The 19,412-nt window shown below is 51.3% G+C and overlaps 1 protein-coding gene across 1 annotated transcript; it reads left to right on the forward strand.

Annotated features, from left to right (window-relative positions):
- Window positions 1-6,706: 6,706 nt before the first annotated feature.
- MCM3 (minichromosome maintenance complex component 3) lies at window positions 6,707-19,051 on the forward strand. The gene is made up of 18 exons (XM_054629973.2): window positions 6,707-6,822; window positions 8,083-8,251; window positions 8,800-8,912; window positions 9,481-9,689; window positions 10,271-10,401; window positions 10,580-10,818; window positions 11,523-11,631; window positions 12,238-12,391; window positions 13,471-13,602; window positions 14,676-14,884; window positions 15,790-15,964; window positions 16,062-16,188; window positions 16,456-16,606; window positions 16,735-16,875; window positions 17,090-17,196; window positions 17,558-17,640; window positions 18,169-18,244; window positions 18,468-19,051. Exons 2-18 carry the CDS (start codon window positions 8,171-8,173, stop codon window positions 18,664-18,666), a joined length of 2,436 nt encoding a protein of 811 aa, XP_054485948.2. The 5' UTR covers window positions 6,707-6,822; window positions 8,083-8,170; the 3' UTR covers window positions 18,667-19,051.
- The last annotated feature ends 361 nt before the right edge of the window (window positions 19,052-19,412 follow it).

Raw genomic sequence — 19,412 nt, forward strand, 5'->3', positions numbered from 1 at the left:
AGGGAGTTGTGCAGAGCCACAAGGTCCCTCCTGAGCCTCCTTTGCTCCAGGCTGAGCCCTCCAGCTCCCTCAGCTGCTCCTCATAGGATTTACAAGTCACTGCAAGGTGGTTGGGGATGGGAAGGGACCTTTGGAGGTCACCTGGTTCAGCCCCAGAGATCACTCTCAAAGATAAAGATTCTACATTTAAAGTAAAAATCACAGGACATGGGGCTATGGGCACCCATTGAAGCACAGGAGATTCCTCTGAACATCAGGAAATGCTTTTTTACTGAGAGGCCAAGAACTGGCACAGGTTGCCCAGCAAGAGGTACCTCCATCCTTTGAGATATTTAAATCCATCTGGACATGGAGCTGGGCAACCTGCTCTGTGTTGCCCTAAATGAGCGAGGGGGCTGGACCAGATGACTTCCATGGAGTGGGAGGGAATCCCCTGATTTCAATGCTGTGGACAAGCAAGTGTGGAAGAGCAGATGATTTTCTACAAGATTTCCAGGCTAAAAGCAGTATGGCTTCAAGCCAGCTGCCAGCACCAAAATCTTTGGGCTCCAAAAAACAGGCATTTGCACCCAAATGGCCTTTCAGGAGCAGCTTAGGGCTCCTGAGCTGTGCCTGGGAAATGTGTGGGAGAGGCTGATGGATCCTGGATGGAGCTGTGCCAAAGGCACAGTGGTGGGTTCAGCTGTAGGGTCACCGTGACCCCAGGAGCAGGTTAATTTATGAGTTACAGAGTTTGCCCTCTCCAGGCTCTGCCTCAGCTGGTTCATGCAGGTTCTGCTGCTCCAGCCTGTCAGAACTGCTGGGTTTTAATGGGTTTATGAGGAAAACAGAAGGATTGCTTGTTCTGCAGGGAGAGGATCCACAGAGAGGCAGCCCAGGAATGTGACTTTGTGGCTGTGATAAGATCTCTGCAGTCTGGGTGAAGGTTCAGCACATCCCAGCACAAACCTCACAGCATGTGGGAGAGCCAGTGCCCCCAAAACGAGGAAGGAAAACATCCAGGGTGAAGAAGGTGGGAAGGAACCTCAATTTTCTCCTGTCATTGCACTCAGGGATGTGAAAGAGATACAACTGGCAGCTATCAACCCCCCCAGTGACATCTTGCACTCATTTTCTGTCCCTCTTAGACATAATACTGCACCCTCCTCCTCCTCCATTCCTGAAACTGGGAGGGGATTCTGCCCCTCTGCTTCATTCTGGTGAGACCCCACCTGCAGAGCCTCCAGATCTGGGACCCCCAGCAGCAGAAGGATGTGGAGCTGCTGGAGAGAGACCAGAGGAGGCCACAGAGATGCTCCAAGGGCTGGAGCCCCTCTGCTCTGGAGCCAGGCTGGGAGAGCTGGGGGTGTTCCCCCAGGGAGAGCTCAGAGCCCCTTCCAGAACCTAAAGGGGCTCCAGGAGAGCTGGAGAGGGACTTGGGACAAGGCATGGAGGGACAGGACAAAGGACAGTGGTAGGAGGTGGGACATAAAATACAGCCCAGGCAGATGGGGATGGGGGGAGGTGACATCCCTGCTGCAACTTGGACACTGCAATGCTGCCAGGCCACCTGCACCTGTTTTACCCCAGTGAAAGGTTTTTACCTCATTTAACCTCCAGGCATGCCCCAGGGCAGCCATGGGAAGGGCAGAGGACAGCTCTGTGTGGGATAACCACTCTCCTGGGGGGGTGCTGACAGCCTGTTCTGCACCCCAAGCCTGGTGGATGCTGCACAGTGAGAGCTCTCTGATCCCTGCCCCTCAGGTGAGTGGTACCAAGCCATGCTCTGCAGTTCATCTCAAACATACCCTGCTGTGCTCAAGCTTACCCTGCTTACCCTCCCTACCATTGACATTTTAAACCCTGAAATGAATCACCCAGCTCCCTCCAAGTCAAAACCCAGGTGTGGTTATGTTTGCCCAGGAGATTAGTCCCAGAGTCAAGACTGGGTTGTACCAGGCTGAGCTCTCCCTACCCTCTACAGTTATCTGATGATTCAAACACCCTTTGTGCCCTCAAACATGTCCTGAATGCCTTAATTCCCCACCCAAATGTGCATCATAGAGTGGTTTGGGTTAGGATCTCACCAGAATGAAGGAGAGGGGCAGAATCCCCTCCCAGTTTCAGGAATGGAGGAGGAGGAGGGTGCAGTATTATGGGTCTTTCAGGAGATGTTTAAGAGGGACAGAAAAGGGACTTTGGAAGGGATCTGCAAAAGGTTGTCCTGGTGTTTTTAGGTGCTCAGAGTTATTACTCAATAAAAGGATCTTTTGTGGATCAGGGTCTCCCTCTACCAAGAAGCCTCCACACCCACCATGTCCACACTGTGCTGCTTTGCACCAAAGACAACTGAGGTATTCCAAGCACCAAATGTAATCCAGGAAGTAAGAGTTACCTTTTCCCTGTATTTGCCTGTAATAAAGAATAATGACTTGTTATTGCACTGGGGTAAAAGAGAAAATTTTTTGCCCTGTCTGTGCCCACATGGAACTCCTTCCCATGGGGCAAGAATTGATGCTCATCATACATTTGGCAAGTTTTACATAAAAATTCTGCAGATGCAGAGTTAGAACAGTAAGAAGACATTAGAACACAAAGGCTTTCTTTAACTAATAATTCAGAAAAGAATATCCATAAAAGCCTTGGGTTACCAAGTTCGGCCTCTGCAGTCAGAAGGAAGCACTTGATACAGTTAATTTCGGCACCATCAGCTGTTCCCCACGTGCTGCACAAGGATTGTGCAGCAATTTGGGGTCGGGACTTTCCTGCCTCCTCGTGGTTTGCCCGCAGCAGTGACAGCCCATTGTGACAGTCTGATGGGGGTTACTCATGTGCCTTACACGGCGTGCTGCAACTTCCCAGCTCCCCATCAGGGCAGGGAATGGATCCAGAGCAGCCCTGGGGAGAAGGGTTTGGGGGTGCCAGGTGGTGAGAGCTGGACATGACCCATCCCTGAAACCCCCCATGGCCTGGGGCAGAAGGGGAGGGGGAATTCTGCCCCTCTGCCCCACTCAGGTCAGACCCCACCTGCAGAGCTGCCTCCAGCCCTGGGGACAGCAGCAGAAGGACCTGGAGCTGCTGGAGAGAGACCAGAGGAGGCCACAGGGATGCTCCAAGGGCTGGAGCCCCTCTGCTCTGGAGCCAGGCTGGGAGAGCTGGGGGTGCTCACCTGGAGAAGGCTCCAGGGAGAGCTCAGAGCCCCTTCCAGAGCCTAAAGGGGTTCCAGGAGAGCTGGAGAGGGACTGGGGACAAGGCCCTGGAGTGACAGACAAGGGGGAATGGATGAAAAAGGGCAGGGTTAGATTAGATACTTGGAATAAATTCTTTATAATAAGGATGATGTACACTGGCAGTGTCCAGGGCCAGTGGACAGCACTTGGAGCAGCCTGGGATAGTGGAAGATGACCCTGCTCATGGCAGAGGGTGGAACTGAAAGGTCTTTTAGGTCCCTTCCAACCCAAACAGTTCTGTGATTCTGTGGTTCTAAAGCTGGACATCACTTGCTGAAGTGACCAGTGGATCCTGCCCCAGGACTGAAAGCAGCTCCCAGAGATCCTGAGGAAGAGGCAGAGAGGTTTTGCATACAAATGGATGATTTCCAGGCTTGAGGGTGGAGAAAATGAGAGAAATAAAAGAATAGGGGAAAAAAAAAAAAAGGGGAACCAGCTGTCACTGTCTTTAGTAACAGCCAGAAGTCATGAGAGCAGATGAGGAGACCAAAATAGCAACATCAAAACCTCAGCTCCGTGTCTGGGCCCTTCAGATTTCCCTGCAAATGTGGTTGGGTTGCCCCATTCCAGAGCTTTGTTGTTGATTCAGCCTCTCCTCTGGTTTCATTTGGAATTCATTTTTCCTTCTGCCCGCAGGCAGGGCCTGTGTGGGTTTGTTTTGGTTTTCTATTAATTGCTGTATTTTCCTCTTGCACAGCAGGAAAACAGGATGAATCCCTGTGGGATCTGGAGTAGCTGTGCATCTCAGGAGCAGGACCACAACAAGATTTTATGTTCCCATCACTGTGCTAGGGCCATGCTAGAGGCATCTGGGAGGAAAAACAAATCCATATGCTCTGGGCTCCTACTCTGGGAAGAAAGAAGGTGGTTACAGCCCATCCAAACACACTGAAGGACAGACCTTTAACTCTTTACCCACTTTCCTGTGCTCTCCTGGTGAGATACCAGCAGCTGCCTGTGTCTTTCAGTAAAGAAATTCCATTTATACACCCTGATAGTAGTTTTCCATTTTATTCTTCTCCACAATTAGGAAAAAACCACAAGAGCTAGAACTGTTTAAAGATTTACCAGAGTGTATGGGAATAGCAAATACTTCAAGAAAATTGTGTCAGAAATGCCTGAGCTGGGTGAAGATGCAGTGGGGTGAAATTCTCCAGCCTATGTTAGGGAAAAGGTGAGGAGAGAGAATTAAGAAGGGCTCCTTCAGCATTAAATTATTTGTGATGAGAATCAGGACAACACTCTGCTTGTGAGAGTGAATTCACTCCCTGGTTAGGGTTCAGCTCCTGCAACTGCAGCTTCAGGAGAGCCCTGTAAATAGAAATCCCTTTAATCCCCTGGAAAACATAGAATTTACCCTGATAAAAATATCTCATAGGTGGTCTCACTTCTCCACATAATTTCAGTTCTAAAAAGTGACTTTTTTTCCGTTCCAAACATTGCATTCCACGTTATTATCCTTCTTTTCTTTATTACAAATAGATTTGAAACCTCCACTCCACTCTGTTGCTTGATGATAAGATGACACTCCATCGAATTTGGGATACTCTCCCCCCATTTTTGGAGCTGTGAATGAGCCACAAGCCTCTCCCCTGCCCCTCATGGGTGAGGCAAGGCTACTCAGCAGCCAGGAAAGTGAATAGATGGCAACTTGATAATTGAACTTGGGCTTGAAAATTGACATTTAGTTGAACTAAGAGGAAAAAAAAAACACCTAAAAAAAACTACAGCAACAACAACAAAACTCCACAACATCCCAGAATCTCAGAAGGATCACAGGGTACCTTTAAACCTCAGAAACCCCAAGTACAGGTGGATGCTGCCACACAGAGGTGTGAGGAAGGGATGAGAAAATCCACACTGAATACTGCTAAAGAGCTGTATGTGCAATTCAACCATGGATTCTCCTGCATCCACCCTTGATCCTTCTGTTTCTCTGCAAGCCCTCCAGACCCAGCCCTCTGTGTGCTAAGTGGTTAATTCCTGTTTTTTCCAGTGGATAGAAAGTGCTAAATGTCCCAGTGAGCTTCTGCTGCCTTTTCACCCCATAACCTCCAGAATTCAGCAGAGAGGTGAAACCAGGGAGGCCTTGGGCACAATCCTGGGGAGTCCCAAAAGCCAGGGAAGGCTTCTGCCTTCTTCCCAGCCTTCTCCACCTCTCTCCATCCCTCTCTCCTGCTCGGCCTGCCCTGCCCCATGAATTATTCAGGCAGCAGTTGCTATAGGCGCTGTCATGAATAACAACAGTGCTATTTTTATCCCTCACTCCTGTTACCTTTCGCCAGGAGCGGGTGAGGCCCTGGCAGGAGGAAAACTGCAGCCATCCACAACGTGTCCATGGGCTGGGATTCATTCTGACCACCCAAAAATGGGTGAGATCTTGTGCAATCCACATAAAAGTGCCTGAATCTCACCCTGCTAACTGCTCTGTGTTTTACTCATGGGGTGCTTTGCACCCATATTTTATTTTTTCCACCTATGTTTTATCTGCAGTGGAGCACAGAGAGTGTCCATTGTTGGATTTAATATTCTGCCTGTTGCACAGAGAGAAAAAGCATCTCAGAGGTGAAATCTTGAAACGGGTTCTGGCAATTTATATGGGATAAATCATATTTCCTTTAGGGACTTACACGGATTTCTTCAGCCAGTTTAGATCCTCAGTGGATAACGTGCCCATTAAAAGAAAACAACAACAAAAAACAAATACAAATATTAAATATTATAAATATAAATTCCAAACATTATAAATATAAATAGAAAAGATTAGAAATACAAACATTAAATATTATATATACATATAAATATAAATGTAAAATTTATAAATATAAATATAAAAATAAATTAGAGATAGAAATAGAAATATAATAGAAAAATAGAAATAGAAATAGAAATAGAAATAGAAATAGAAATAGAAATAGAAATAGAAATAGAAATAGAAATAGAAGTGCCAGGGGCACATCAAAGGTTTTCTCTGTTCATTCTTTGTGCTTTCTCCACTGATGAAAAGAAGAAATGTCCAGCAAATCACAGGGAAGGGGTGGATTTGAGGAGCAGCTGGAGGGAAATGGGTCCTGCTGAGTGTGGAGAAGCAGGGAAGCTGGAAGCTATTCCAGCTGCAGGGAACATCTCTGGAGCTAGTAGGACAACCTGGAAGATTAAAGGGAAAAAAATAAGAAAAAGGGAAAGGAAAAAGAAAAGAAATGAAAAGGAAAAGGGAAAGAAGAGAAAAAGTAAGAAAGCAGCAATAAAGCAGAAGATTCTTTATTTATGCCAACCTGCCAAACTAAATACAGCATCAAATTATTCCAGAAGAGGGCTAAAATGCCTAAAAATGAAACTCTGAACTTTCACTTTGACACAGAGCAATGTGAAAAAAAATCTCTCAGGAGCAGGACAAGTAGCCAGGACTTGGACTGCACGTATCCCAAGCCACAGAGTTGCCAGGCATTTCCAGTGAGGGATCTGATCCAGGCACACAAGCAGAAAATGGGAAACGGGGCAAAGGCTGTTTCCTGCTCCTCTTCCGAAGCACCAATCGCAGCTGCTCCCTCTGGAGAGATCAGGCAGCGGGAATTCTGTGCCTCAGGGTTTGCACAGCCCAGCAGACCCCGGGGTGAGTATTTATTCCCAGGATTACCCTGGAAAAACTGCTCTGAGCTACAATATCCAGGGGACACGGCCAACTTTGTGTGCACGGTGTGCCCTGCTGAACAAAATATTTTGTCATGCTTTTTTTTCTTTTTCTATTTTTAAACAGTTTACATAAATATTTTTAAGGGATACTGCGATCGTTTTTTAAGGGGGAGCAGCAGGTTTCCCTGTAGGCAACGGCACCTTTTGATTCGTGCCTACAACAGGAATTTCTTCCTCCTCTTAGGAGGCTTAAAGGAGGCTTGGAAAAAAGAGGGAAAGGGAGTTTTTACATAAGCAGATAGTGACAGGACAAGGGGGACTGGTTTTTAACTTGCCAGTCGGTGGGGTTAGGTGGAATATTGGGGAAAAAATCCTTCCCTGTGAGGATGGGAAGACCCTGGAATAGAATTCCCAGAGAAGCTGTGGCTGGCCCTGAACCCCTGGAAGTGTCCCAGGCCAGGCTGGATGGGGCTTGGAGCAACCTGGGACAGTGGAAGGTGTCCCTGCCCATGGCAGGGGGTGGAATGGGATGGGCTTTAAGGTCCTGTCCAACCCAAACATTTATTCTGGGATTCTAAGACACATCCAAAATCGCCTTTTCCATCCCAAATACCACAAGACCGGTCGGTTTTGTGTGGTCACCCCTAAACTGCTGGAATCACACCGGGAGGAAAAAGCAACGCCCACCCAGCCTGTACGGGGTGAAAACACCCGGAAACGGGGCTCCCCAAAATACACAAAATACGATATAAAAACCAATACCTTAAATTAGTTTTTAATTAGTTTTTAATTATTTTGAGGGGGGGGGGTTCTTGGTTTGGGATTCTATCTGGGTTGTTTTTTGTTGTTTTCGTGTTTGATTTTTAAAATACTCATTTTTCCCTAAAGCGGCATTTTCAGCCCCTCGGTGACTTCTAAGAGCCGGAACCGGGATCAAATCCGATCCCCGGCACCCCGCCTTGGCCCCGCCCGTGCACCGCCCCCGCACTTTGATTGGCTGAACGTCATGTCCATCACTGTTTCGTAGTTCTATTGGCTGGTGCTGGGAGATGCCAGCCAATCAGCAACGCTAAGGGGCGGGCCGAGGGCGGGTTTCCCGCCCTGTGGCGGGAAAGGAGCCGCGTTTGGCGCGAAACGGGAGCGCGGCGGGGGCGGATCGCGGGGCCTGATCTGATCGCGGGCCCTGATCTGATCGCGGGCCCAGCCGGCTTCCCTCGGCTCTCACCGCCTTCCCCGGCAGCACCAGCAGCGGCAGCAGCAGCAGCGGCGGCAGCAGCAGCGGCGGCAGCAGCAGCGGCGGCGGGATCCGTCCCAGGTCGGCCGGCAGAATGGCGGCGCCGGCGGGCGGGCTGGAGGATGCGGAGCTGCGGGAAGCGCAGCGCGATTACCTCGATTTCCTGGACGATGAGGTGAGACGAGCTGGGAGGCGCGGGTGCTGCGTCCCCTGCCTGTCCCCTGGGGTTGGGGGACACCTGATCTGTGTCCCCATGTCCCCTCCCCACTGTATCCTCGGGGATTGGGGAGCATCTCATCCCTGTGCGCCCTCGCCCCATGTCTACTCCCGAAGTTCGGGAACACTTGGTCCCTGTGCCCGTCCGCCTCCCCTAATCCATGACCCCGGGAATTGGGAGCCCCTGGTCCCTGTGTCCCCCCTGTTCCTACCAGGGTTTATGGAGCACCTGGTCCCTGTGTCCCCCCATTCCTACCGGGATTTAGGGAGCACCTGGTCCCTGTGTCTCTCCATTCCTACCAGGGTTTAGGGAGCACCTGGTCCCTGTGTCCCCCCATTCCTACCGGGGTTTAGGGAGCACCTGGTCCCTGTGTTGCCCCTTCCTGCTTAGCTGGTGGGATAAAGGGCATCCAGCTCTGCAGGAATGGGCTCCTGGGGTTTTTTCACACAGGCAGACATGCAAAGTGAGTTGCTTTTTGGGTTTCTTTCCCCCACTCCCACTTGCAGGAAGACCAAGGGATTTACCAGAGCAAGGTCAGGGACATGATCAGTGAGAACCAGTATCGGCTCATCGTCAACATCAACGACCTGCGGCGCAAGAACGAGAGGAGAGCCAGCAGGTGGGTGTGGGGCACCAGGGGACACCTGGGGCACTGGGCTTGAGAGGGGTTTCAGAGGTCCAGCCCTGGTTCTGCAGGTCATTTGTCACAAGAAAGCACCAAACCTTCTCCTCTGGTGAAAGCCAGGGCCTCCCCACCCTCACAGGGAACAATTCCTTCCCAATATCCCATCTATCCCTGCCCTCTGGAGCATGAAGCCATTCCCCCTTGTCCTCTCCTTCCATGCCCTTGTGCCACGTCCTTATCCAGCTGTTTTGGAGTCCTTTTAGGCACTGGAAGGGACTCTAAGGTCTTCTCTTCTCCAGGCTGAGCAACTCCACTTTTCTCAGCCTTTTTGAGGATGCTCAGGGATATTTTGGACCAGTCTAGCCAGGGTCATGTGAGGCTTTCTAGATGTGCTTGGAATTGTTCTCCTCCTGGCTGTTGGTGCCAGTGCACGTCACACAGAGCTGTGATAGACTTCAGGTTTTTTTCACCTCCTGATAAACTTGTGGAGCAAGCAGGGGTATGTGAAAAAGCATTGATGAGGAAGGGGTTGACCGTCTTTTGTCACCTCCCTGTGCTGCAGACTCCTGAGCAATGCCTTTGAGGAGCTGATTGCCTTCCAGCGTGCCCTGAAGGATTTCGTCGCCTCCGTCGACGCCACCTACGCCAAGCAGTACGAGGACTTCTACATCGGGCTGGAGGGCAGCTTTGGCTCCAAGCACGTGTCCCCACGGACACTGACAGCCTGTTTCCTCAGCTGCATTGTCTGTGTGGAGGGCATCGTGACCAAGTGTGAGACTGGGGGACACCCAGGGGCTGTGGGTGTGGAGGGGCTGGGGGTTTGGTGTGGAGGAGCTGGAGCCCTCCAGGAGCTGTGGTGTGGAGAGGCACTTGGGACAATGGTCTGGAGGGACAGGACAAGAGGATAAGTGGAAGTGGTTTTACACTGACAGAAGGTAGGATTAGGTGGGATATTGGGAAGGAATTCTTGGCTGTGAGGGTGGGGAGGTCCTGGCACAGGGTGCCCAGAGAAGCTGTGGCTGCCCCTGAATCCCTGGAAGTGTCCAAGGCCAAGTTGGATGGGGCTTCAAGCAATCTGGGACAGTGGAAGGTGTCCCTGCCCATGGCAGGGAGTGAAACATGATCTTTAATGTTCCTTCCAATTCAAATGTTCCTTCCCTGACAACCTGGGCCAGGGAGCTTGGCTGAAGGTCTTGAGTGTTGGGATGGTCTTTAAAATCAACCAGTCCTGCCTATGTTTGACAGTGAGTTGTGACCCAAATAATTTTAATGTTGGAGACCCTTTTGGGGGCTGTCTGCTGACAGAGGGGTGGGACATCCCAGCCCCTAACTCCTCTCTTTTCCAATCCCAGGCTCTCTGGTGCGTCCCAAAGTCGTCCGGAGTGTCCATTATTGCCCAGCTACCAAGAAAACAATTGAGCGCCGATACACAGACATGACCTCCCTGGATGCTTTCCCATCCAGCTCCATCTACCCTACAAAGGTGAGGTGAAGCAGCAGCAGATTCCTCTAGGGAAAATGTGCCAGCTTCAGGATGGAGCTGCTGAGCCCCAGCCTCCAGTCCTGCTGAACAGCCTTGTGCAGGGTGGGTGATGCACCCCGTGTCCTCCCTGCTCTCCTGAAAAATGGTGCTCATCTTTTAATTTGGGTTCCTGCTTTAGGATGAAGAGAACAACCCGCTGGAGACAGAGTTTGGCCTCTCAGTCTACAAGGACCACCAGACCATCACCATCCAGGAGATGCCTGAGAAGGCCCCAGCAGGGCAGCTGCCACGCTCGGTGGACGTGGTTCTGGACGATGACCTGGTGGACAAGGTGAAGCCTGGGGACCGCATCCAGGTGGTGGGGACATACCGCTGCCTGCCAGGGAAGAAAGGGGGCTACACTTCAGGCACTTTCAGGTGGGTCTTCCTGGGGCTTCAGCCCTCTCACCCTGTTTGGCTGGGTCTCTGGAAGGTGAAATCTGGCAGGTGGCCATCAGAGGGCTGGGGCAAACAGCGGCTTAAATCACTTGGAAGCGGTTTGCACCTTGATCCTATTTATGAGATATGCTGAGTTGGAAAGGACCTACAAGGATCACTGAGTCCAGTTCCTGGCCCTGCACAAGACACCCCAGTAATGCCACCCTGTGCAGCCCTGAGAGTGTTGTCCAAACTCTTCTGAGCTCTGGCAGCCTTGGGGCCATGCCCATTCCTTGGGAAGCCTGGTCAGTGCCTGACCACCCTCTGGTGGAAGAACCTTTCCCTGATATCCAAAACGAACTTCCCCTGACCTTGCTCCAGCCATTCCCTTGGGTCCTGTCACTGGTCACCAGAGCACCCAATTGGTGCCACTTCTCCATTTCCCCTCATGAGGAAGCTCTAATCTGTGGTGAGGCCTCCCCTCACAATATGCAGCTGAGACTTCCAGCTGTGCCCAGAAGGGTTTGGATGCTTTTAAAAGATGCTCCACTGATGGTCCAGCACAGTCAGATCAAGGGTGCTACAGCTGTCAAAGCTTCCCACCCCTTTCCAGGGCTTCCTAGAGCAAGTGATGGCCCTGTGGAAGCTTCTGCTTTGTCTCTGTGGGGTTTGCAGAGCTGACCACAGCTGTGTCCCTTCTCCAGGACCATCCTCATTGCCTGCCACGTGAAGCAGATGAGCAAAGACCTCCGGCCTCTCTACTCTGCTTCAGATGTGGCCAAGATCAAGAGATTCAGCAAGAGCCGCTCCAAGGTATCTAAATCTTGTGTCCAGGCATGAAGTTTCAGCTTGGCATGTGGCTAAGGAGGTTCTTGTTGGGTTGCAAGTAACTCTTCAACCCTCTTAGGAGGTTGTTGGATTATCTAACTAATATTCTTTGAAGTTTCTGTTTAGGCTGTGATCAGGCTTTGTTGTTTTCCTTGCTGCTTCTGTACTGCTTGCAGAGCATCCTTCCTGCTGGCAGCTCTGCTGTGTCTTGACCCTACCAGCAGGTTTCCAGGGAATTTTCTCTGCAGGAGAAACACCTCTTTTCTCACCCCAGACTGAGGTAATAGGGTTCTGCCCCAGCCTCTCATGCTCAGAGCTTTCCTTTGTAGCACAGAGAGTAGCAAGCCTTGCTCTCCCTGCTTCCAGTGCTTGTTTGGGTGACAGTGACAAGATGGTCCTGGACTTCAGATAAATCTCACTGTGAAAGAAAACTCTGGCCAACAGTCTTCTCCTTTCCAAATAATTTTCATCCATGTGGCTCTGTGATAGAAATAAGCTGAAATTTGGGCTGAAATGAAGTATTTTGAAGTATTGCTTGTTCTTGCTGGCTCCAGCCTGTGTGACAGACCATGCTCTGCCTCTTCTGCCTAGGATATCTTTGACCAGCTGGCCAGATCCCTGGCTCCCAGCATCCATGGGCATGAGTACATCAAGAAGGCCATTCTCTGCATGCTGCTGGGAGGGGTGGAGAAGATCCTGGACAACGGGAGCCGCATCCGAGGAGACATCAACATCCTGCTGATAGGTCTGGGAGGGCTGGGCAGAGGCACCCTTGGTTGGTGTTGTTGGGGGTGAGGGAAGGTTCTGGATTGAGTTTTGTGGAGTAGCTGAGGTTAGAAGGACATCTGGAGGTTCCTGGTTCAGGGATGTGTGCAGGGCTGAGCTGGTGTCACTGGTAGGTCAGGTTGTTCTGGGACATGTCCAGTTTGTTTTGAACGTGTCCAGGGATGGAGATGTGTCCAGATGTGGAGTCATCAGCACAGGAAAGGTGTGGAGCTGTTAGAAGGAGCGCAGAGGAAACCTTGGACAGGAATGCAAGGAGTGGACCTCCACTGCTCTGGAGCCAGGCTGGGAGAGCTGGGGTTGTTCAGCCTGGAGAAATCTCAGCCTGGACACCTTGGAGCCCCTTCCAGTGCCTAAAGGGGCTTCAGGAGAGCTGGAGGAGGGACTTGGAGCAAGGGCCTGGAAGGACAGGACAAGGGGGAATGCCTGCCCACTGCCAGAGGGCAGGGTTAGATGGGATACTGGGAAGGAATTCTTGACTCTGAGGGTGGGGAGGCCCTGGCATAGGGTACCCAGAGAAGCTGTGGCTGTCCCTGGATCCCTGGGAGTGTCCAGGGCCAGGCTGGATGGGGCTTGGAGCAACCTGGGATAGAGGAAGGTGTCCCTGCCCACAGCAGAGGGTGGAATGAAGTGACTCTTAATGTCCTTTCCAACCCAAACCATTCCATGGTTGTAGGGGATTCCATGACCTCTATGAGCCATTATCCCAGTGCTTGCCCATGGTCAAGGAGACTTTTTTTTTTTTGTTTCTGATATCCCATTGGAGTTTCCTGTATTCTGAGTTGTCCCCATTGCTTCTTGTCCCATCCCCATCACCCCAAGTCTCTTATCTCCATCTTCCCTATTTCCTCCCATGGATTTATTGATGATAGTAGGAAGAACATCTGCTTTCCTTATGTTATGAAGTCTGAACAAAACCCTTCTATCCCCTTTCCCCTCCACCTCCCCCGGCTCTGAACACCCCCAAACCAGACACAGGGTGGTGGTGCAGTTGGTATCCAGGGGATGAGTTATTCCTAAACATGCCATTCTCCATCCCAGGAGACCCTTCTGTGGCCAAGTCCCAGCTGCTGAGGTACGTGCTGAGCACAGCACCCCGGGCCATCCCCACCACCGGCCGGGGCTCCTCTGGCGTCGGCCTCACCGCTGCCGTCACCACGGACCAGGAGACAGGTGAGGAGCACTGGGGTGGTGGCTGTCAGCTCCTGGCAGGGACTCTGTGCCACCCAAGGCTGCTCATCTCAATGATCTGGGAGGCCTTTTCCAGCCTTAGTGATTTTATGGTGTTGGTTCTGCAGTGACACTTGCAGGACCTGCTCCACCAGAAGCTTTATGTTAATGATCATTCAGGATCATGGGATCCCGTGTTTTGGGATATTTTTTTCCACCTCTCTTAGGTGGTGGTTTTCTTTACTCTTCTTCCACTTGGTGCCACATCTGGGGGCTAGTGTGGAAACCCAGGGCACTGGGAATATTTCTCTGTCTGCTCTGGGGTGCCCTGACCCCCAGCGGAGCACTGACTTTGGCCCTCATTCATGGAGAAAGTTTCCTAGACTTCAAGATAGACTGGAATCCACAAAAGTGTGAAATAGATTATAGAGAGTAGTGTAGGTGTATCACTTGGTGAGGTTTTGGTAATTTTTAGTATATTGTGGATGGAAGCAAGATGGAGGGCACAGGGTGTCATCCTGGGTTTCTTCTTCATGCTTCTTCTTCCTTCTTCTTCATGGATTTGGGTGGAATTTTGTAATTGGGCAGAAAAGTCCACATTGTGGGCTCTTTGGGATCAGTTATTGGGTTAAAAGGGAAAATAATCCAGGTGTCAGTTCTTAAATGGATAGTTTAGTCTTAAAAGACCTTGTAACAAGAGATTGTTGGCCATTTTGTGCCTTCTAATGAAAAGTTGCTGAACTCACAGTAATGAGACTGTTTTACAGATAAGAAATATTAAACACGTGAGTCCGAACACGAATTACTGTCTCAAGTGCCTTCAATCCAGACCCAGATAAACCAACGACTGGTACTCCCACAGGCTAGCAGCAGCCTTCCTCATGGGAACACATTCCTAACCCTGATCCTTTCCCTAAGCGTTCTCCGCTGTAGAGTTGGGTCACAGAGCAACCCAGAAGGACTCTGCAGCTCCTTGAGGTTCACCCTCATCCCAGGGGTGATGGGTGCGGCAGGGCAGGAGATGTGTAGGGCCAGTGGGGGGTGGCTGACCCTGTTTTTCCCCCGTCCCATCCCAGGGGAGCGGCGGCTGGAAGCGGGAGCCATGGTGTTGGCCGACCGGGGCGTGGTGTGCATCGACGAGTTCGACAAGATGTCCGACATCGACCGCACGGCCATCCACGAGGTGATGGAGCAGGGCAGGGTCACCATCGCCAAGGCTGGCATCCAGGCCCGCCTCAACTCCCGCTGCAGTGTCCTGGCTGCCGCCAACCCCGTCTACGGCCGGGTGAGTGCTGCTGTTACCCTTCCCTGGAGAAGGGAGGAGGCAGCTGGTCAATTCCAAAAGATCCACCATGTTGTAATAGCCTCCTTGAGCTAGGTCTCATAAGCTCTTGGAGGTCCATAACACACCCAAGATAGCTCAGCTACCCTTGGAAGCATAAAAATCAGCAGGATGGCTTCTGTTGCAGCATTAGAAACAAAAAGGTTTAATAAAAAGCAAAATAACAAAACAGAGAAAAACCAAACCAGGTGCAGGAGGTCTTTGCTCCTGGTAAAACACTTCACAAAAGCGATTAGTTTCTTTGTTCTCTTCTTTTTCTAGTTAATTGCCTAGGCAGGACTTTTTGGCTTCTGTCTAATTAGCTCTGCTTAAGTTTGAGGTGAAGTCCCTAAGGTCCTATGAAGTGTCTTTTTTACCTAATTGAGGAGAGAAACTTCTGGCCTTCTTTCCTTTTTGAGGGGACAAAGGATAGTTTTGTCACTCTGTCAACAGGGAGCACATTCCTAAACTCCCAAACAAGTGACTTGGATGCATGGCACAGCAAAGACCTTGTTGGTTTGGTGTCTGTTGTGGTCATGGCTTTGCTGAAGGAGAGAGGAGCTCCTGGGGTTTCTCACCATGTTTTGGGTGTTTGGGCAGCCTAGTAGACCCTATGCTGGTGATGAGCCTCAGTCTTGGTGTCTGATCAGGGATCTAAAAAAATACTTGTTTTCCTTGGAAATAAGAGCCTTGCAGGAGGGGAAAAGTGGCCATCCATCCATCCATCCATCCATCCATCCATCCATCCATCCATCCATCCATCCATCCACCCATCCATCCCTCCTTTTAGGCCTGGCCTCCCAGCCTCCCTGGCAGCCAGGGCTCACCCATGAGGCTCTCGTGTAACCCTTCATGCTGTCCTTCCCCAGTATGACCAGTACAAGACTCCCATGGAGAACATTGGCCTGCAGGACTCCCTGCTCTCCCGTTTTGACCTGCTCTTCATCGTGCTGGACCAGATGGACCCCGAGCAGGACAAGGAGATCTCGGACCACGTCCTGCGGATGCACCGCTACCGCAACCCCAACGAGCAGGATGGGGATGGTGAGTCCCACCCCTCCTCAGCCAAGGGATGAGCCCCTCGGTGGCAGCTCTTGCTTCAGAGTGTAAAATCCTGTTCTCTGTACATTCCCCCTTCCAGCCATGCCCCTAGGCAGTGCCGTGGAGATGCTGGCTACGGATGACCCTGACTTCATGCAGGAGGAGGAGCAGGAGCTGCAGGTCTATGAGAAACACGATGACCTCCTGCACGGGCCCAACCGCCGCAAGTGAGTCCTTCATCCCCTGGAGCTCCCTGAGGGTGTCCAGCACTGTGGGCTCATGGGTTTGGCCTGAGTGTCCAGACAGTGCCAGCAATGCTCCAGCTGATCCATGGGTAGGATGCTAAGGGAGCCTTGCTTGATCTCTCGTGCCAAGCAGGTGGGGAACATCTGGAGCTGAATTCCCTACACACCTGGATGCCCCTGGAGGGGGTATAAATGGATGGGAAGCCCATCCCCACTGTGGATAATATGGATATACATGCATTCCTGCAGGGAGAAGGTTGTCAGCATGGAGTTCATGAGGAAGTACATCCATGTAGCAAAGATGATCAAGCCTGTGCTGACCGAGGAGGCGGCGAGCTACATTGCTGAGGAGTATTCCCGCCTGCGTAGCCAGAGCCAGATGAACTCAGATGTGGCCAGGGTGAGCCCTGGGAGCAGCTCCTTCTTGGGCCAGGAGGAGGGAAACTGAGGCACAGGCCTCTCTTCTTATGGGTCTTTTCCACCTTGGCCTTGTGAGGGTCACACAGACACCTTTCTCTGTCTCCCCAGACCTCCCCCATCACAGCCCGGACCCTGGAGACCCTGATCCGCCTCTCCACAGCCCACGCCAAGGCCAGGATGAACAAGACTGTGGATATGCAGGATGCTGAGGCAGCTCTGGAGCTGGTGCAGTTTGCCTACTTCAAAAAGGTGGGGGGAAAGTGTCCCTCTGTTCCCAGGGGATCCTGAGATTGGAAAAGGTTGGGCTTGGTGCAAGCTGAGCACCCTGGGCTGCTGGTGTGAACTTCCCTGGACACAGTGTGGGATCAAGCCATCACTTTGGGATTTTAGGTGCTTGGGGTTGGTCCCTAAAAGCAGCTTGAGTGAAAATGAGGTCTGAGTCCATCCTGCCTTTGCCACACAGGTGCTGGAGAAGGAGAAAAAGCGCAGGAAGGCAGCGGAGGATGACTCAGAGACTGAGAAAGAGGAAGATCAGGAGTCACAGGACAAGGAGGAGCGCAGGACAAGGAGGTAGGAGCCAGAGCAAGGGAGTGGGAGGGACATGGTGCAAAGGTCACCAGCCTCTTCTGGGATTGCCATGGAGAAATACTCCATGTTTTGCTCACCCAGGTGATCTGTCCCACCCCATTTGTAGTAGAGGAACATCATTATTTAATGGATAAAGAGCTGGCTGGGTAGCACTGGCACAGGTTGCCCAAAGAAGCTGTGGCTGCCCCTGGATCCCTGACAGTGTCCAAGGCCAGGCTGGACAGGACTTGGAGCAACCTGGGATAGTGGAAGGTGTCCCTGCCCATGGCAAAGGGTGGAACAGGATGATCCTTAAGGTCCCTTCCAACCAAACCCTTGGCTGACCTCTCTTTTCCCCTCCCAGAAGGAAGAAGGCGCGCACGGAAGGTGAGGAGGGCTCCTACGACCCATACGACTTCAGTGATGCTGAGGAGGAGATGCCACAGGGTGAGTCCCTGGGTTTGGTGACACCTGGCTCCTCCTGAGGGTGCTGCTGGGTCTGCACAGCCTGGGGAGCAGCAATGCTGCTGTCACCTGTGGTCCCTGGTGTGGTACAGTACCATTCAGAGCCACAGATCCGTATGGGACAGGGTTAGATGGGCTATTAGGAAAGAAATCTTGGCTGTGAGGGTGGTGAGGCCCTGGCACAGGTTCCCAAAGAAGCTGTGGCTGCCCCTGAATCCAAGGAAGTGTCCAAGGCCAGGTGGGATGGAACTTGGAGCAACCTGGGATTGTGGAACTTGTCCCTGCCCATGACAGGGGTTGGACCTGGATGATCTTTAAAGTCCCTTCCCACCCAAACCATTTTGTGATTCTATTGCTGATTAACTTTTTCCATCCACCTCCAAACCACAGCATAAATAACAGTGTTGGGAGGCAGTTTGACATCACCCCCCATCCTGAGTCCAGTATTTTTGCTCTCTGGGTACTTGGTTAACAGGCACAGGGTGAAGGTAACTCTTCCTTCTGCTCCAGTTCAGGCACACCCTCCGAAAACACCTGAATCCTCAGGAGATGGTGAAGGGAAGAAGGTGGAATTGTCTGAGGCAAGGTGAGTGGGGGCTGTCCCTTTGTGTCCCACCTCCCCCAGTGTTTCCAGGCTGTTGTCCCAAGCTGTAGATGCATCTGTGATGCTCCCAGCTCCAGCTTTTGCCTTTCCTACTGAGTGCTGCTGCTGGAATGGGGAAGGGCTGAGGCATCCTAGGCTGGGAACAAGTGGAAGGATTTGTGTCTATTCTCCAATCTCCAAGGGTGATTCCTCCTCCTTTGACCAGGTTGAAGGCATTCAAGGCTGCTCTCCTGGAGGTGTTCAAAGCCTCCCATGCCCAGTCTGTGGGCCTGAAGAACGTGATGGAATCCATCAACCGCGACAACCCCGAGCCCTTCTCGGCCGCCGAGGTGAAGGTGGCCCTGGCCCACATGCAGGATGACAACCAGATCATGGTGTCTGATGACATTATCTTCTTAATCTGAGCCTCTGGGTGGAGGAGCCCAAGTTTTTCGTGGACTCTCAGCCTGGAGACTCTTGGTGTTTGAATGCTTCATGTGGCTGAGCTGGATTTTGGGGAGCTGAAGTCTGTGCACTTCCTTGCTGTGCATTTCTGGCCAGGAGCTCTGGAAGTTCTTGCTGAATTCCGAGTGGAGTATTTGGGAAGAGGTTTCTGCAAGAAGATGAAAGAAAAACCTAGGAGCAAATTCTCAGTGTTTTTAATGTATTGTTTTTAGCTTTGGTGTTAAAGAGTTCCTGCTTTTAAATAAAAAAAAATCTGGATTTAGGAATCCAGCATTCAGTAGTGGTGATGAGAAGCAATATGAGAACTCCACTGTTAGTGAAACCTTTATTTCCCTTTTTTTTTTCCATTTTGCCCCTATTATATAGCTTAGATCTGCTTGTCTCACAGGGAAAGGTGCCTAAAGTCTGTCCTGTTGGTTCTGCCCTTCCCACCCATCTTGTGGAGGATGATTCCTGGCAATGGAGGGCCAGATGTGGTCTGATCTGTTCCACTGCCCATGGGTCAGCTTGAATTTCCAGATTTCACACCCCTGATGGGGGTTTTGTCCCCAGGGAAGGAACCTGGAAGGTCTCAGAGCTGCCCAGGGAATGTGTCCCTGGCACAGATGGATTCTATCTCCTCCTGTTCCTGCCTTTAGCCTGGGATCGTGTCCTGGGGATGGCAAACTTTCAAGAAAAGCTGAACACACAATCAGACCAGTTCTGG

This window comes from Agelaius phoeniceus, chromosome 3 (assembly GCF_051311805.1).
Source record: "Agelaius phoeniceus isolate bAgePho1 chromosome 3, bAgePho1.hap1, whole genome shotgun sequence".
In the NCBI taxonomy this organism is placed as follows: domain Eukaryota; kingdom Metazoa; phylum Chordata; class Aves; order Passeriformes; family Icteridae; genus Agelaius; species Agelaius phoeniceus.

Bases quoted from the DNA above. Each gene is read 5' to 3' on its own strand.
- MCM3 (XM_054629973.2), top strand. From the start codon at position 8,171: ATGGCGGCGCCGGCGGGCGGGCTGGAGGATGCGGAGCTGCGGGAAGCG. The intron at 15,965-16,061 runs GTGAGTCCCACC...TCCCCCTTCCAG, and splicing joins CAACGAGCAGGATGGGGATG to CCATGCCCCTAGGCAGTGCC. The intron at 16,189-16,455 runs GTGAGTCCTTCA...GCATTCCTGCAG, and splicing joins CACGGGCCCAACCGCCGCAA to GGAGAAGGTTGTCAGCATGG.